Raw genomic sequence first — 16,793 nt, forward strand, 5'->3', positions numbered from 1 at the left:
TTGAAAATACATCTTGGAGATCTTTTTATATCAGAACATGTATATATTACCTGATTTTGTTTTTCAAACTCTTGGTACGATTCCACCATGTGGATTCATATAACCAGACCCTTTATAAAGTTTCTGGTTGTCTTTTTATAGTCATTTATTATTAGTGTTCCTAGAAACAGTGTCACATATTATTACATTTTTTTTTCCAGAAACTCTAACCCTGACCAGGGACTTAGTGTTGGGGACCAAGTGGGAGGCTGTTAGAAGTCGTGAGAGCCTGTCACCAGCAGGCAGGGGCAGGGGCCCAGCCAGTAGGTTTTCTGCATGTGTGGAGGAAAACATTTTGTTCAGAATCACATCATGGGCCTTGAAATACTCAGGAATGATCCGCAAGAACTTAGTGTGGCTGGTGAGAATATGACACCAGGTGCTGAAAGCTATACAAAAGGCATGCCCTGTTTGGGTTTGGAAATTTTAAGTATTTAAAAAAACGTCAATTTTCCCTACGGTAATTTTTTTTTTTTTTTTGGAGACAGAGTCTTGCTCTGTCGCCCAGACTGGAGTGCAGTGGCACGATCTCGGCTCACTGCAAGCTGCAAGCTCCCCCTCCCGGGTTCACACCATTCTCCTACCTCAGCCTCCCGAGTAGCTGGGACTTCAGGCGCCCGTCACCTCGCCTGGCTAGTTTTTCATATTTTTTAGTAGAGACGGGGTTTCACCATGTTAGCCAGGATGGTTTCGATCTCCTGACCTCGTGATCCGCCCGTCTCGGCCTCCCAAAGTGCTGGGATTACAGGCTTGAGTCACCGCGCCCGGCCCCCTACGGTAATTTGTAAACGGATTGAATCACAATCTCAATAGAGCAAGCTTCACTTTCTGAGTGGCAATTGTGTTTATTTTGAAACTGCTGGCAGATTTTCTTTGTTAAATGGAAGGAAAAACGTTACTGTCACCAACGCTGGCTGTGGTGGGGAGGTCAGAAGATGAAGATGCCATCTTCTGTATTTCTGGTTTTTCTATGACTGTGTTTTCGTTTTGAAATTTGGAATATGTTCATGTCAGAAGCAGGAAGAGGGAGGTGCTGGGGTCTGGGCGAGTCAGCAATGACCGGCACTTTTTTTTTTTTTTTAAATCAGAAAGATGAAAAGTAACTTTTTCAGGCGCAATCACTCTTCAGTCATTGGTAATAGGCCTGCAGGTGCTGTCCCCACCGGAAGGCAGGAGCCCTGCAGCTGTGTGCGCTGGCAGCACGGCTTCATCGTGGGGCGTTTGCTCCCCCTGCTGGCCCAGCCAAGCAGTTTTCTCTTAGCCAGGGAGGTCTTCTGGCCCGGCCTCGCAGGAGCTGGTGGACAGTCACCCCTGCATCTGGTGAGGGTGGAATCGGAGGAGAAGCATTCATCAGCTTACAACAGAGCTGTGTTCAGGCTCAGTAGTTCTTCCCCAAATGTGGAGGGATCATGGTGGCCTGGGAATGCAGACTGCCCACCGCCCTGGGCAGGCACAGTGAAGGCTCCTTGGGGTGGGGGAGGCTGCCTCTGGGCCGGGTCTCCCTGTGCCCTGGTGCATGTCAGCCACCCGGGCAGGTGTACGAGGCCTCCCTTGCCCATGTCCCCCGTGGAGGGCTTTGTACAGTGCTGTCCCTGCCAGCGCCCTGCGCCCTATGCCAGGGCCATCCTCTCTTCACTGGCTGCATAAGTGAGGCTTTGGAGTATTTCACCTTCTTAGATTGGCTTCTTAAAGGTAGATTGAAAACCACTCTTGAAACCATCTAGTGTCTGAATCCTAATCACTCATATTATCAGGGTTGAAGAGAACCTTTAGTCATACTTGTATTAATTTATCTCACCAAATTCTCCTGCTGGGTTGCCATGGGCACGCAGGGAAGTTTACCCACAGCCCCTAGTGTTGCTCGCCTTTTCGGGGCTCGGCCAGGCTCTGGCAGGAGTGAGTGCACCTGATGTCGCAGTCAGTCTCTCCCGGCCTCTGGGCACGGTCACTTCCCAGATCTCACTGCTGGTGGACTGACCGGGTCCTCAGGGGCCGGCCCACGCCCTCACCGGTACCGCACGGTACTGCCGACATCTGTGCCTGCCCCAAGGTCTCGGGCATGGACCCCCAGGTGGGCTGCATGGGGGTGTGGCTGCCTCTGACTCGCTGTGTCCTTGAAGGCATGAAGACCAAGCATGCACTGCGCCACCACATGAAGCTGCACAAGGGCATCAAGGAATATGAGTGCAAGGAGTGCCACCGCAGGTTCGCGCAGAAGGTCAACATGCTGAAGCACTGCAAGCGGCACACGGGTGAGTCCGAGGCCTGGGCTGCACCAGCCACGGTGCTCACTGCATAGGGAAGCCAGGTGGGCCGTGGGGGGAGACAGACACCTCAAGACCCTTCCTCTTTGTGACTCCCAGTGAGTGCCTGGTTCCCCAAGGGAGTTTCCTGGGGCCATGGTGAGCGGCCGTGTGTCTCAAAAGGTCCCCCCCACCCGCATGCTGCACAGCTCACCTCGGGCATTGGGAGACTGGTCAGTCCTTAAATGTCCCTCCCATTCAGCTGTTTCCCCCACAGGAATGTGCACAAGAAATAGCGACCAGACAAGGGCCAGGGATGTGCGTGCAAGGTTGCTTGTCATTCTTTGTGTTAGGGAAGGTGCCGGAAGGTCAGACGTAGCCTCGGCAGGGCAATGGCCAAGCCATGGTGCATCCAGGAGAGCAAGGCATCCCTTGCATGGCGCACACCACCATGCCCAGCTCATTATTTTATTTTTGTAGAGACGGGGTCTCGCCATGTTGCCCAGGCTGGTCTTGAACTCATGGACTCCAGTGATCTTCCTCTGGCCTTCGAAAGTGCTGGGATCACAGGCATGAGCCACTGTGCCCGGCATCAGCTCTCATTTGAATTAGTCAAGTTTTGAAGAATCACATTTATTTTGTCTGAGCACGGCAGTTCTGTTGTCTCTTACGCTTGGTGCATCTGTGCCCTCCTTGCCATTGGTCCTGATTTCAGTTGCTGTTTCCTCTCTCGTTGTCATATCACATATGCTGCCTAAGAGCTTCCTGGACTAAGGGAGGTGTGGATACATTAATGCTTTAAAGAAATTCCCATCGTTTTTCTCTGTGGGTTCCACTCTCTGTGTTCTCAGACAGCCTTTCCCACATCTCATGATTTTTTTGATATGAAATGTCACCATGGAAGCATAAACTTTCCAAGCCACACTTTGCCGGCTGAGGCTGGAGATGAGCGTTCATTGTCTACTGTTTTCTTGCAATTCACCTTCTCCTGAAGGTTCTGCAGTTCCTAGAACATGTCAGGGAGAAGACATGCTCTGATGTGGGCTTACAACACTCATTAAACATAGGAAGTTACGTGCGCCATTCTCTGCAGGCATTAAAGATTTCATGTGTGAATTGTGTGGGAAGACATTCAGTGAGAGGAACACGATGGAGACCCACAAGCTCATCCACACAGGTAAGCAGGCGCAGCCTGAAGGAGCCTTTGGGGCTGCACACGGCAGGCTGCTGGGGCTGTCAGGGGTGGAAACAACTGTTTTACTATCTAGATGGTTCCAGAACATTTAGTGGTGTCTTGGCTTCATGGTGGCCCCTTGGCCTCTAAAGATCAGCCCGCCACGGCTGTCAAGTATCACTTCTTGAATTTTCTCATATTGGTGCAGTGATGCAGCTGTAGCCGGCAATGCTCCCCAAGGGACAGAGGCTCTGTGCTGACGTGTGCTCGGGGACCAGCACCGGCCCTCTCGGCACGGGCAAGGCGTGACAGGCCTCTTGCCTCATGCAGCAGGCCAGGGTCATTGGGATGGCTACACTGGTGACCGTCTTCCTTTCCACGTGCATGTGTGTCTGCGTGTGTGTAAAAAGTGGGCAAGCAGTGGACGTGCTCCGTGTGCGACAAGAAGTACGTGACCGAATACATGCTGCAGAAGCACGTTCAGCTCACACACGACAAGGTGGAGGCGCAGAGCTGCCAGCTGTGCGGGACGAAGGTGTCCACCAGGGCCTCCATGAGCAGACACATGCGGCGCAAGCACCCCGAGGTAAGCTGGTGGCTGTGCCCCCTCCCTGCCCCGCCAGCGGGCCACGCACCGGACACCCCCATGCTGGCACATGGCCCACCTCCCTCTGCAGACCCCAAGTACTAGAGGCGGGGCCTGAGTCTTACGTGCCTCTGTGACTGACACTGCCTGCCACCACATAGGAGGCGCTTAGTGAGTGCCTGGGAGAGCTTAGGAGAGCCTCAGGCGGACCTTTGCTAAGGTTATAAATTACCTCCTCCCTGAAATTATGGTAAGATGGAAGCACAGCCCTGCCACTCACCCAGTTCTTCCCACTCACCGAACTAAATTTGCAGAATGGGGGCCCCATGTGGTGTTGGGGCTGAATATGACACTGAGGATGGGGAGGGGGAATTGTATAGATGCAGACAGAGCCCAACTGCCCTGAAAGCCTGCTCCACAGGAAGGGCCGGGATGTTCCACAATTAAATGTGCTTTAATGAGGAGAACCCTGAAAAACAAAACCAGGGGAAAACTTGGTTGTCAGGTCACGGAAAGGAGTAGACTCTTAGCGTAACAGCAGCAAAAGGAGTTGTAAACACAGGTTTGACTCCATAAGCACTTAGAACAAATACGGGCCAAAGGAAAAATGAAAAATCTGGGCCGGGCGCAATGGCTCATGGCTGTAATCCCAGCACTTTGGGAGGCCAAGGCAAGTGAATCATGAGGTCAAGAGATCGAGACCAGCCTGGCCAACATGGTGAAACCCCGTCTCTACTAAAAATACAAAAATTAGCTGGGCATGCTGGCCAGAGCCTGTAGTCCCAGCTACTCAGGAGGCTGAGACAGGAGAATCGCTTCAATCTGGGAGGCGGAGGTTGCAGGGAGCTGAGATTGCACCACTGCACTCCAGCCTGGGTGACAGAGCGAGACAGTCTCAAAAATAATAATAAATCTGCATAGACCATGACTGTCTTAGGCAGATAGAGCCTGTTACCGCTAGCGATAACATGCAGTGCCTGAGAACCATGCAAGGCGCACTCAGGGTGTACATGGAGAAGGGAGCTCATGCAGGAAGAACAGCCATGGTGAAAAACACACGGGAAGGTGTTCAGCTCACCGCGTGTCGCAGAAACACAAACGGTAGCGGCAGAAGACAGCGTCCTTTGCCTGTCGAGGGGTCAGGAGGTTTTAGATTCAGAGTGACCACACTGGCCGGCTGGCACAAGTTGCTGCCCTCACTGTTGGATGTTTTTGTTGAAAGCAGCATCACAGTATTTCTCGAGTGTTTAATAAATGGTATTCCAACCCCTCGACATCCTGCAATAGGAATGTGATCCAATTAAGTGATAGTTTAGCAGTGTGTTTGCCTGCACACACATGCTTACACGGATCCGAAATTGTGAAATGTTCGTTACATATGTGAAAGAGCAGTATATGTTATGCACATATATAATGTGTGTATACACAATATACGTCACACACATTGTGTGTATGCGTAATACATAAATGAGACAGGTAAAGAAGGGAACAAAACATCCCACGGTGATTTTTCTCGTGTTCTTGAAGTTATGGGTAGTTTCTTGTCTTCACGTTTTTCCACATTTTCCAATCCCCTCTAATGAAAGTGGCTTCCTTTTGGAATTGGGAAAGCGCCATCTGTGTCAAGCGTCAGTCCGTCGGCTTCCTAGTTTGGGGGTGATCCAGGACATCGCTGTGTTCCTGTTCCTTCACAGCCTGATCAGGCTCCCAGGGCGGTGCAGGGACTCGGCCTGCTCTCCGGTCCGGGAAGCCAGGGGACCGTGCCTGCATACTCTGCCCTGTGCCCTGCTCAGCGGGGAGCTTGGATTCCCCCGAGGTCCATTGCTTCCCTTTTCATGTCGTGGCCAGCTGGTGTTTTTCCTAGAAACACAGAGTCGGGGGAGCAGGAACCCAAAGCACCAGGACCACCTTGGTGCCCCAGGGGCAGGGCAGGCCCTACAACCCAGGCAGCAGCCCGTGAGCAAGGCTGGCTTTGAGTGGTTCCTCTCCATGACTGTGGGTCTCTAGACTCCAGCGTATTGAGAGTGTGCACATCACTTTTGCACACCGGAGTTTTGATGTGCCTAGCTGCGTGGAGAGGCCTTACTGATAAAGGCGTCTCCCACAAACACTGTCAGGCAGAGTCCTCTCACCAGGATTAAATCGCTTCCTAAGGTGGCCCGACTGCATGTTCACCTTCTGTGTTCTGCTCCTGCAGCTGGGCTGTGTGTTACGTATCCCCACTCCCCTCAAGCCCAACCCAGACAGAACCAAGTGACTCAAAGGAAAGCCTTCCAGACCCAGGGAAGGCGGTGCCGGGGCATTCTGTCTTTGTTCTTGAACCGATTTGTTTCTCCAGCCTTTTATCCTGTGCTCTCTGTGTCATCCTTTTGATCATCTCACAGTTGTTTCCCTCTACGTTAACTCAAACAAATGCCTACCAGTGATGTGATGGGCCAGCCAGCCAGGGTTCATCCCTGCCCTCCTGGACTTCATGGTCTGGGTAGGAAACAAAGAAAAATGAGAAGTAGACAGAGAGGCAAAGTGATTGCTAGAATAGAGGATATGGAAGAGATACCCCCAGACAGCAGTGTGAGGGGAAGGAAGGGGACTCGGGTCGGCTTTGTGTAGCTGTGTTTGTTGTAGTGAGGCCTGGCTGGCTGAGAGTGGGACACCAGGGGTCCCCCGAGCCTGTACCCATTGGTGATGCCAGATTCAGGAGGAAGGTGTTCATTGGAGTCAGACTAACTTAACTAGTTAAGTTAAACTAGTTAAAGTTTAACTGTTGGACTAAACAGGCATAACTACTTACAGAGATTCGGAAGGTTTTAGGATACTATTTTGTGACTCCAAGCTATGGTTTTCCTCTTCTATGAGCTATGGTGGTGATGGTGGGGGAGATAGTAATGGTGATGGTGGTAGTGGTACTGATGGTGATGGTGGTGTTGGTGATGAGGGCAATGATCGTGATGGAGGAGGTGGTGATGGTGTTGGTGATGGAGGTGGTATTGGTGTTGATGGTGGCGGTGATGCCACATGGTGGTAGTGGTACTGATGGTGATGGTGGTGACAATGTTGGTGGTGATGAGGGCAATGATCGTGATGGAGGAGGTGGTGATGTGTTGGTGATGGAGGTGGTAGTGGTGACGATGTTGATGGTGATACTGATGACAGAGGTGGTAATGATGGTGGTGAGAGTGGAGAGTGCATCCACAGCAGTCTGGTTGCTTTTGCTCAGGGTCCTTTGCGAGTGTCACAGTATAGATCTGTGTTCAGTGTCAGTGAGAGTTACACTGGAGTCTTCAAAGCCACTGCAGGATTTGTTAACTTAAAAAACTTACTGACCAGCCTTTGTTTGCCGTCTTTTCCAAGAAGGGGCCCAGACCTAGTCATGGAATGTAAATTTAACGATGCACTTCTCTTCTTTTTTAAATGAGTTACATCCACAAAGCCTAGTCTGCTTTTCTATTTTTAACTTTCTTTAGTTGATCAGAAATTTAAAGATGTTTGCAAAGCTGTTTAGGTGAAGCATCCTTACAGGTAGGCTCTTGCTAATGTTGTTTTTTAGCCCCTACCCTTTATCACGCCTTCCCCGCATGTGCAGCTGTCTCTGTACTTGTTTTCCATTGTCTTATGGTCTAATTAGGTCATCACAAGAACAAACGCAACTGCTGTAGCAGGGTGTGAGCAGTGAAGGTCACTTACTTTTGGGCAATATGCACTGAGCTGGTGGGAGGGGCCCTGTGGGCACATGGGGTGTACTGAGGACCCTGTTCAGTGTGGCCATCGGAGGCAACGTAGGGGCAGGGCATCACTTCATCACAAAACCAACAAATGAAAGCACTTGTGTATGGATTCAACCGAAAAGTACGATGTGTAAGGCACAAATGTCTCATTTTTGGTGATTCCTCATAGAACAGGTTTACTCCACCGTATCTTACCTCGTTGTGGTCTTCCTTGGAATAACAGAAGCACCACTGAAACCTCACCCCTTTGGTGCGGGGCCAAAAAGGGAGGATACAGTCTCCTCCCCCCGGGGGAGTGGACATGAGATGATTCAGGGACAAGAGCATTGTGGGAGCGTGAAATAATGGGGGAGGATGAGCCCTGGGCTTCTGGACACAGTTTCGAAGTCAGAACTGAACAGAGGAGACTGGGAAGTGTGGGGGATGCCTGGGAGGGAAGGGCAGGAATGGTGCAGATGGTCCTGAGACGTGTGTGGCTTCTGGGTTCCCGCCTGCATCAGCAGCACCCTGACCCCCAGCTCATGCCCTGTGCTCCTCATAGGTGCTCGCGGTGAGGATCGATGACCTAGATCACCTCCCGGAGACCACCACAATCGATGCCTCCTCTATCGGCATTGTCCAGGTGGGTGGCACAGGGCTCCAGGGGCTCAGAAACATTGGGGTAAGTGGACACCTGCAGAAGGGACCTGAGGGGCTTGGACAGGCCGGGAGGGAGCAACTCTGGGCAAGCCTGTGGCTGGGGTCACCTGTTTTCTTGGCTTCTCTTCCCCTCAGAACCTCTTAGATCATCTTCTTGTTTCTGTAGTTTCTGTGACCTCAGTTTGTTGAATACTGGTGTATCTCACCTTGGAAAACAGATGTTTTCCAGAAAAAAAGAAATTAGAACAATTGGCTGGGCACAGTGGCTCACGCCTGTAATCCTAGCAATTTGGGAGGCCAAAGCAGGCACATCACTTGAGGTCAGGAGTTCAAGACCAGCCTGGCAAACATGGAAAAACCCTGTCTCTACTAAATATACAAAAATTAGCTAAACGTGGTAGTGCATGCCTGTAATCCCAGCTACTCAGGAGGCTGAGGCAGGAAAATTGCTTGAACCCAGGGGGCAGAGGTGGCAGTGAGCTGAGATTGTGCCACTGCCCTCCAGCCTAGGCAACAGAGCAAGACTCTGTCTCAAAAAAAAAAAAATTTGATCATTAAATTGTTCTAAGCAAAATAAGCTTAAACATATCGATTAGATATCGATTAGATGAACTTAGTTTTTAAAGAAATTTTTAGTTAATACTAAATTTTTAGTCAGCAAAAATTCATTTCAGAGAATGTGTCATGCTCTCAGTGATCTAAGATCACATGTATGCCTCTTGTTCTGAAATAGCACTTTAGAGTACAGTCTTCCTGAAGGGGGTTGGGTCCGGCTGAGTGACGTGTGGAAGCTCCAGCCTCAGCCCCAGAACCCACAGGCCATTTCTACCCTTGGCAAGTCACAGGCATGGGGGGAAGGGACGTCCCACTATGACCATGATGTAGGCCCACACGGGGTCTGTCTGCCACTGGGTTAGGATCAGGTCATGTGGAAAGGCACAGGAAGCTCGAGAGGAGTGGCAGGTGACCACTCACCAGCCACCACTGCCCCACAGCCTCTGTGAGCCTGAGTGAGTCTGGCTGCAGAGCCGGCCTGGTTCAGAAGATGTGGTCACAGCCCAGCAGCGCCCTGGACACTTGCAGGGAAGTGTGCAGGGAGGGGATCCACTGGGATCATCACTGCAGCTGGGCCCTTGGTTCCTTTCCCCTGCAGTTTTTTGTGGTCAAATCTATTTTAATTCAAAAAAAAATTTTTTTAACAGTGGATTTGTTACAGCCTTGGGGAAGAGAGCCCTGATTTGAAAGCATTTTTAGCCTTGTTCTAGGAGCTCACCCGGGTAGAAACATTCCCCTTTACCCAGTGGCTTAAAAGGTTTCTAAAAAGTGTTTACATTTTAGCATAAAATACAACTTTTAAAAATACAACTTGTTGCCGGGCACGGTGGCTCACGCCTGTAATACCCGCACTTTGGGAGCCGAGGCGAGCAGATCATGAAGTCAGGAGATGGCAACCAGCCTGGCTAACACGGTGAAACTATCTCTACGAAAAAAAAAAAATACACACACACACACATATGTGTACATACATATACACACGTGTATATACATATATATACATATATGTGACTCCTGTTTTTTTTTTTTAATCTGCAACTAAAGGAACTTGCCCCGATCCTTAGAAATACAAGACTCAGCTGTGGTCACTGTTTCCTGGGACAGCTTGGTGGCCCACGAGCCTCCCCACTGATTCGAGAGTACATCCAGGGCAGTGCTGGGGTGTCTTGGCTGCTGCATGATGTGACCGACTAACCTGGTTCTTGGCTGAAACTGATTTTCCTGCAGCCTGAGCTGACTCTGGAGCAGGAGGATTTGGCCGAAGGGAAGCACGGGAAAGCTGCCAAGCGAAGTCACAAGAGGAAGCAGAAGCCAGAAGAGGAGGCGGGCGCTCCGGTGCCCGAGGACGCCACCTTCAGCGAATACTCAGAGAAGGAGACCGAATTCACAGGCAGCGTAGGCGACGAGACCAATTCTGCAGTACAGAGCATTCAGCAGGTCAGTCTGCTGCTTTATCTCCTGATTCGGTGCCACTTTCCCTAAGCATGAGAGCTCTGTGTGTGTGTGACTCCATCTCTTTTTACTATACAGTGTACATGTGGACTTCATGTGGTTGAAGGCAGCAGACATATCCTATTTTTCACTTAAGCATGTTTCATGTAAGCATTTCTGACTTCTGACCTACACATCCTGCTTGTCATTGTTAGCAGCAACATCCATTCTAGCATGCTGAAGAGGGATATCCCTGCCCGGGTGGGAATTAGGTGGGCTGTTTGCAGTTTGGGGAGATCCCAGATGGCCTCCCCAAGTCTCCTTATGATGAAAGCTCAGCCCTGAGCATTTGCTGACTAGCTGGAGAGCAAGGATCCCTCGATCTGGAAGGTGAAGGCAATCCCACAATCCCACTGTCTTGACTGGAACCTTCTGTCTTGCTCAGCCTTCGTCACTTTTGCTTTTGAAGCCTCTGAGTGTTTGATCAGTCTGTGTCTAATACTGCACGTCTCTCTCTTGATCTGGGGGATGGTAATCTTGATTGCAAAAGTTCTCCATTTATTTGGCCTTTCATCCCTCTCCATGAAAGAGAATGCTTTCTCTTATTAGCGATTGGTACTGCAAATACTTTTATTGCTCTTTGTGGCTTTGTGGTGGGATTTTTATTTACCAACAGCAGGGCACTTCGGAGGAATGAATAGAAAAAGAAAGCATCTGTTTTCTTTTTCATGCTTTCTTTTTTCTTTTTTTTTCTAGCCAGTGAAGTTAATTTGTTTCTTAGTTCCTTCTCATTGCCTTCATGATTGTGTCTGTTTCTTGTTTTTCTTTTTCGCTGGAATTTTTCCAGAACAAAATTAACTCCATTTCCTCTTTCACGAAAGAATGTCGTGCTTCTTGTTCCCGGGGCGTGGCGTGTGGTTATTCTGGCAGGGTAACACAGAGCGCATCCTGGGGAGGTCCTCGCGTTCCCTATTTTGCAAAAATGAACCGATTTTTGTGTGTGTGAATCTTCCAGGTAGTGGTGACCCTGGGTGACCCAAACGTGACCACACCGTCGAGCTCAGTTGGCTTGACCAACATCACCGTGACCCCCATCACCACTGCAGCTGGGACTCAGTTTACCAATCTCCAACCGGTGGCCGTGGGACACCTTACCACCCCCGAACGCCAGTTACAGCTGGACAACTCAATCCTGACCGTGACCTTTGACACCGTCAGCGGCTCGGCCATGTTGCACAACCGCCAAAATGATGTCCAGATCCACCCCCAGCCGGAAGCCTCAAACCCACAGTCTGTGGCCCACTTCATCAATCTGACCACCCTGGTCAACTCCATCACGCCGCTGGGGAGCCAGCTTAGTGACCAGCACCCGCTTACATGGCGGGCAGTGCCCCAGACGGACGTCCTGCCACCCCCGCAGCCGCAGGCACCGCCACAGCAGGCGGCCCAGCCCCAGGTGCAGGCGGAGCAGCAGCAGCAGATGTACAGCTACTGAGCTGCATTCCGGGAAACTCGGGGCAAGAACTGCAGAGGGATATTTGGGGTTTGTTTAGATTTGTTTGCTGGATACCAAACAAAAAGTCATACATTGCAGTGTAAGGTTCACTTAGCTTTGCAGAGTCTCTCCAGATCCCCCGCCAGCAACCATTACAGTCTGTCAGCTTAACTCTAGAAGTGACCTCTGGCAGGCAAGAGTTTTAAACTGGATGGGGTTCCACACTATGCCTTACCAAGGCAGTAAGTCCTGGGCCGGGGCCCCATCTGCCTCCCCTTACAGAAGCAGTGTTCACCTGACAGGGTTCGGGAAAGTGAGGCTGAGAGAGAAGCAGGATCGTAAGAGGCAGGAGATAAGTTATTAAGGACACAAATGGTCCATTTTCTTTTTTCTTTTAGAGCTTGGTTCCTGTCTGAGAACACAGACAGCATTCACAGGTGGCAGCAGGGAACATTTTCTCCTTGCTTCTGGATTTTTTTCGCAAGTGAGCAGATAGAAGTTAAAGTAACGTTTATTCTCTTTGAACTAGGAGTTGAGTTGGTTCTTACACAACTATGGGCTGAAACTATATGTGAGGTGTGCTGAGCCGCATGTGATCCTGCAACCTTGGAGATCAAGGTCATCATGGATAAGGGGTCACGTGAGGTCACTGACTGCAGCTCAAAAGGCATCTTAGTAATATCTGTGAATCAATTTCCAATAGTTTTTTTCCTTTTTTTAACTTTATTTCAAACATACATTATGTGTTCAAGGCTGTTATGGCCAATACTGTGTTTTAGTTTGATGTTACCATGATAAAGTCGTGTGCACTGTAGGACCATCGGTCCCTGTCCACCGTTCCCAGCTGCCCAGATGCAGAGGGTCGTGCGGCTGTGAGGAGTGAGCCTCCCTGCGGCCGCCAGCGGCTCCTCCGGGTTGTCTCAGGATTCTCTGCAATCCAAATGTGTCCATTCTGGCGGAAGCACAGCCAGTATTCCGAGTGGAAGAAATGGGGGGAAATTCTTATTTTCCTTCTGTTTAAACTTCAATCCCAAAGGTTGGTGTATTTCACCACCAATTTTCTATAAAAATATTGAATGAGTTTGGCTCTTTACAGTGGAAAAGTGTAGGTATTTCAGAACCACAGAGAAAATGCTGTTTCCTGCCAGGTGGTAATGAAAGCAGAGAGGCTAGTTCACTAATAGAAGCATTAATTGCCCCTAAAACTGAATGTGTGGTTAACAGCCAGGTCTGTGTACCAGTTTCGGGGCAGGGGCCAGGGTTGGGGGAGGCACCCAGCCCTCCTGCCCACTGCAAGAAACACTGAGAGGTGTGGGGAGAAGTGTGCTGTTAACTCTCCTGGTACTCTGTTGAACACTGGCCACAGTGAGAGGACAAGCCTGCCTTAATGTGTCCTGCTTTGCCAGTTATCCCAGATCCTGTACAAACTGGGAGTCCATCTTGAGGAAACACTGGCATGGCTGAGTAATTGATGAAGAGCAGTCCTGATGTTGCCAGCAGAGCAAAGGATGGTTGTGTTTTTCAAAACGCAACTTTCTCAGCACTTCACTCCAAACAGCAGACTTTTGAGGATAGGGCTGGAATTTATTTTGTGCAATATATGCCTTCCTGAACTAAGGAAAGTTCATCCCCAGGCAGCACGCAGGAGGGTCTGCAGGGCTCACCTCCTCACCTCACCCACCATCACTCGCGCCCAGCTCTCACCTCTCAGTTGAATAGTGGGAGATCATTAGACTTTTAATTTATGAGAATTATTTTATGTTATTTATGTATATAATTAACTGTTTTATACATAATAGTTTCATCAAATGAACTCGGGCTTGGGGTGATATTGTCTCCATTCTCCAGATACAAGTGCTGCAGGCATCCATGGAATCAGCAGGAGACCAGGGCTCCTAAGATATATTTTTAAAAATCAGTATCGATTTCTTTTTGCCTTTGCAGAATCTGAAGGGCAAATGACCTCGCAGACGCTCCCAACAGGCTTTGGGCTCATGACGAACCACCCACTAGCATCGATCTTCTATTCCTCTTCTCTATAAAATAAAGGCCTTGGAAATCACAATTTTATTTTTTTAAAGAAATTGTTTTAGTGCCTAGAGTAAGACCGCATCAAATGTTTTTAAAGAACCTAATTTAGATTGTGTGGTATATACCACTGCTTATCTCAATACACAGACACCTCATACTTCTTGTTATAAGTGAGAACTCTAAAGAAAAATCTAACTCCCAAGTTTTCTGTAAACATGTGGTCTTAATAGGGTTACTGTCTGAGGCAAAGTGGGTTGTCTTAAAGCAACTGCTACAAATTTGCATAAAAAACTAGATAACAAAATACAACCACTACGTGCCACCCAGCCAAAAGAGTCCTCAGCTGTATGCGGTTCTGCGTGTCGTGTGACAGGAAGTATTTCGTTTTTTAACTGATCCAAGGTGCACAGATGTATTCATAAAGGAAGACATTAGATCCAGCCATTGTGGCCACCAGGCTCTGTGGACCCATCTCAGTCGAGAATTTGTTTTGGACCCGTGGCTCCGTGCATCTGTGGACTCGAGTACCATCCGCTGGTGTGAGTCTTGCAGGGAGGCCACAGGTACAGCTGCTCCCTGTGAATCTGGTCTCTGGGTTGAAAAGGGGCCCGGGCCTCTGCAGTGCTCTAGCATGTGACATGTTCTCAGGAAAACGTTCTGTGCCAAGTGCCGCCTCGCTGTGTCCAGCATGGGACTGCGCTGGAGGGTCCGGCATGGAAGGCAGAGCTCCTGTACCTCTATCATTCCCATTTGCAGCATCCAAAGGCGGAAGGCTCATGGCCTCCCCGCTAGAGGCGGCATCTCGGGCTTTCCCGTTGGATTTTGAAAGGCATTAAGACTGTTTGGAGATGTTGGGTGTATTTCGTGTCACATCCGTTTGTATGATGATGAATAAAAGGTGCTGTGACCCGTGTTTTCAATGGCTGGCCTTCTGCTCCCACTGAGAGTTAGGAAAGGTGGCGTAGTTGGTATGCTTTGAGAATGCTCACAGTTTCTGCTGTCAGCCACATCTTGATTCCTCTCAGGTCCAGAACTCATGAAATGTCTGGATTATTTGAAATGTTCCTGTAGATACTGAGGTATCACAGCAGCTTTCACAGGGATTGCCAAAAAAAAAAAAAAAAAAAAGGCAACAAAGAGGGTACATGTAGCATTTTTTTGTAAAGCTTAGATCGAGAAAGAACAGGCACCAAAAAGATCAATAGCTAGAGACAGGCAATACTTCAGCAGGCGTTTCTTTGGGCAGATGGTCTGGAATGACCCCTTATCTTTTGATCAAATATTAAATGATGTATTCTAATTTTTTTCTTTTTTTGAGACAGTCTCTCGCTCTGTCACCCAGGCTGGAGTGCAGTGTGAGATCTCAGCTCACTGCAGCCTCCGCCTCCCAGGTTCCCGTGATTCTCCTCAGTCTCCCAAGTAGCTCAAATTACAGGTGCCTACCACCACGCTTGGCTAATGTTTGTATTTTTAGTAGAGATGGGGTTTCACCATGTTGGCCAGGCTGGTTTTGAACTCCTGGCCTCAAATGATCCACCCACCTCAGCCTCCCAAAGTGCTGGGATTATAGGCGTGAGCCACTGTGCTCCGCCTGCTAGGTCATTTTAAAGTTAGGAAGCACCTCACATATCCAGTCTTCTGAGGATTTGACCTATGAGAACCACGCCTTGGATATTTAGATAGCATCTGGCAGCAATGAATTCTCCTGCCAGGAAGTAGGATTCATTCATTTCACGTTTGGCCAATTGTGAGCACGTCCTTGTGTGTGCCAGACCTGTGTGGTTCTCATTGCACACAAAGGCAGACTCAGCCTTTGAAAACACTCTGCAGGGAGAAACGGTGGTGATGCTGTCAGCATGCACGTTGGATTCGTCAGTGCCCCCATGTTTCTTTCTGGAGTGCAAACTGCCGCCTAATAATTTGCTCCGCTAAGAGTCACACAATGTGGTGGAAAACTAACAAGGACACAGTCTGAATATGGCCTTTTCACAAGCATTAGACACCAGCTCCCGCAGAGAGGGGAAAAGAGCAGGCCATTGGCTTCTTCCCCATCAGGTTGTACAACTGGTGTTGAGTGTATCCTCACAGGGGTCCTTGTTCTGGCATGACAGGGATGGGTGACCTTGCCTATATGGCGGTGCAATCATCAAAATCCTCTGGAAGTGGCCCTGGGTTGCCCGGACAAAGCTGGCTGGGGCCTCCCCTCCCATCTGAGCCTTGCTTCCAGTGGAGCTGAGAGCTTCCCTTCCCTTAGCCAGAGAATGTGACTCCCCTGAGCCCAGGGTTCCCAAGTGCAGGCAGCTGGCATTCTGTGTCCTGGAAGCATGGCAGCCACACCCAGACTGCCTTGGAGCCAAGTAGCCTGTTCTTTCCCCACTGACAGGCTTGCCTTCTATGTGTTTTATAAAGAGGGAGACCGTGGGGAAGGCACCCTTCGTTGGAATGTAGAACCACCTGTCTAGAGACACACCACTGCCCAGCACACCTCTGGGTAGAGGGAGGACCAGACCCAAGACTTCACTCCTGCCAATATAGCCTGTTCCCCGAGTGAGACGTTCAGCTTCTCCGTGAGGAACAAACTCACCCGTCCACCAAACCCGAAGAACGGACTCAGGGACCCGGAGAATAGCAGAAGTGAGACTTTCATGACGATCTTGCAAGATTGGTTGTCTGATGGGCAGGCACACCCAGTGCAGTTTCAACAAGCAATTTATCCCCTAGTGTGCAGGTCCCTCCCCAAGTTCCTCATGGGTTGAGCTCTATGGGCTCACAATCTTCCCACACATCACCTATTGGTTGTTGGGCAGGGGTTTTGGGTGTCTTTTTAGGGTTGTCCTGCTGCATTTTGTTGCAGCCCACAATGCATTGCAATCCT

General features: G+C 49.7%; 2 protein-coding genes across 15 annotated transcripts in view; both read left to right on the top strand.

Moving 5' to 3' along the window:
* PRDM15 (PR/SET domain 15) overlaps positions 1–14,838 on the top strand; it is a 75,217-nt gene extending 60,379 nt beyond the window's left edge. For 11 of the 14 annotated variants that reach the window (XM_023191894.2, XM_023191920.2, XM_023191931.2 and 8 more), the window contains 6 exons: positions 2,160–2,291; positions 3,376–3,459; positions 3,867–4,042; positions 8,309–8,389; positions 10,189–10,398; positions 11,408–14,838. In XM_023191894.2, coding sequence (XP_023047662.2) covers positions 2,160–2,291; positions 3,376–3,459; positions 3,867–4,042; positions 8,309–8,389; positions 10,189–10,398; positions 11,408–11,887 — 1,163 coding nt within the window. In that variant the 3' untranslated portion in view covers positions 11,888–14,838. The remainder of the gene's footprint in view (positions 1–2,159; positions 2,292–3,375; positions 3,460–3,866; positions 4,043–8,308; positions 8,390–10,188; positions 10,399–11,407) is intronic. The other 3 variants (XM_023191989.2, XM_023191996.1, XM_023191897.2) reach the window with 2 other exon arrangements.
* Positions 12,512–14,838, top strand: LOC111527221. Its single transcript, XM_023193429.1, has 4 exons — positions 12,512–12,562; positions 12,703–12,923; positions 14,321–14,481; positions 14,567–14,838. Exons 1-4 carry the CDS (start codon positions 12,512–12,514, stop codon positions 14,752–14,754), a joined length of 621 nt encoding a protein of 206 aa, XP_023049197.1. The 3' UTR covers positions 14,755–14,838.
* Positions 14,839–16,793: the final 1,955 nt, after the last annotated feature.

This window comes from Piliocolobus tephrosceles, chromosome 19, assembly GCF_002776525.5.
Source record: "Piliocolobus tephrosceles isolate RC106 chromosome 19, ASM277652v3, whole genome shotgun sequence".
Classification (NCBI taxonomy): Eukaryota; Metazoa; Chordata; class Mammalia; order Primates; family Cercopithecidae; genus Piliocolobus; species Piliocolobus tephrosceles.

Excerpts from the sequence above, each read along its gene's own strand:
- LOC111527221 (XM_023193429.1), top strand. The coding sequence starts at position 12,512 with ATGGATAAGGGGTCACGTGAGGTCACTGACTGCAGCTCAAAAGGCATC. Across the intron at positions 12,924-14,320 it reads TTTAAACTTCAATCCCAAAG|GTGCACAGATGTATTCATAA; the intron begins GTTGGTGTATTT and ends AACTGATCCAAG. Across the intron at positions 14,482-14,566 it reads GTCTTGCAGGGAGGCCACAG|GAAAACGTTCTGTGCCAAGT; the intron begins GTACAGCTGCTC and ends ACATGTTCTCAG.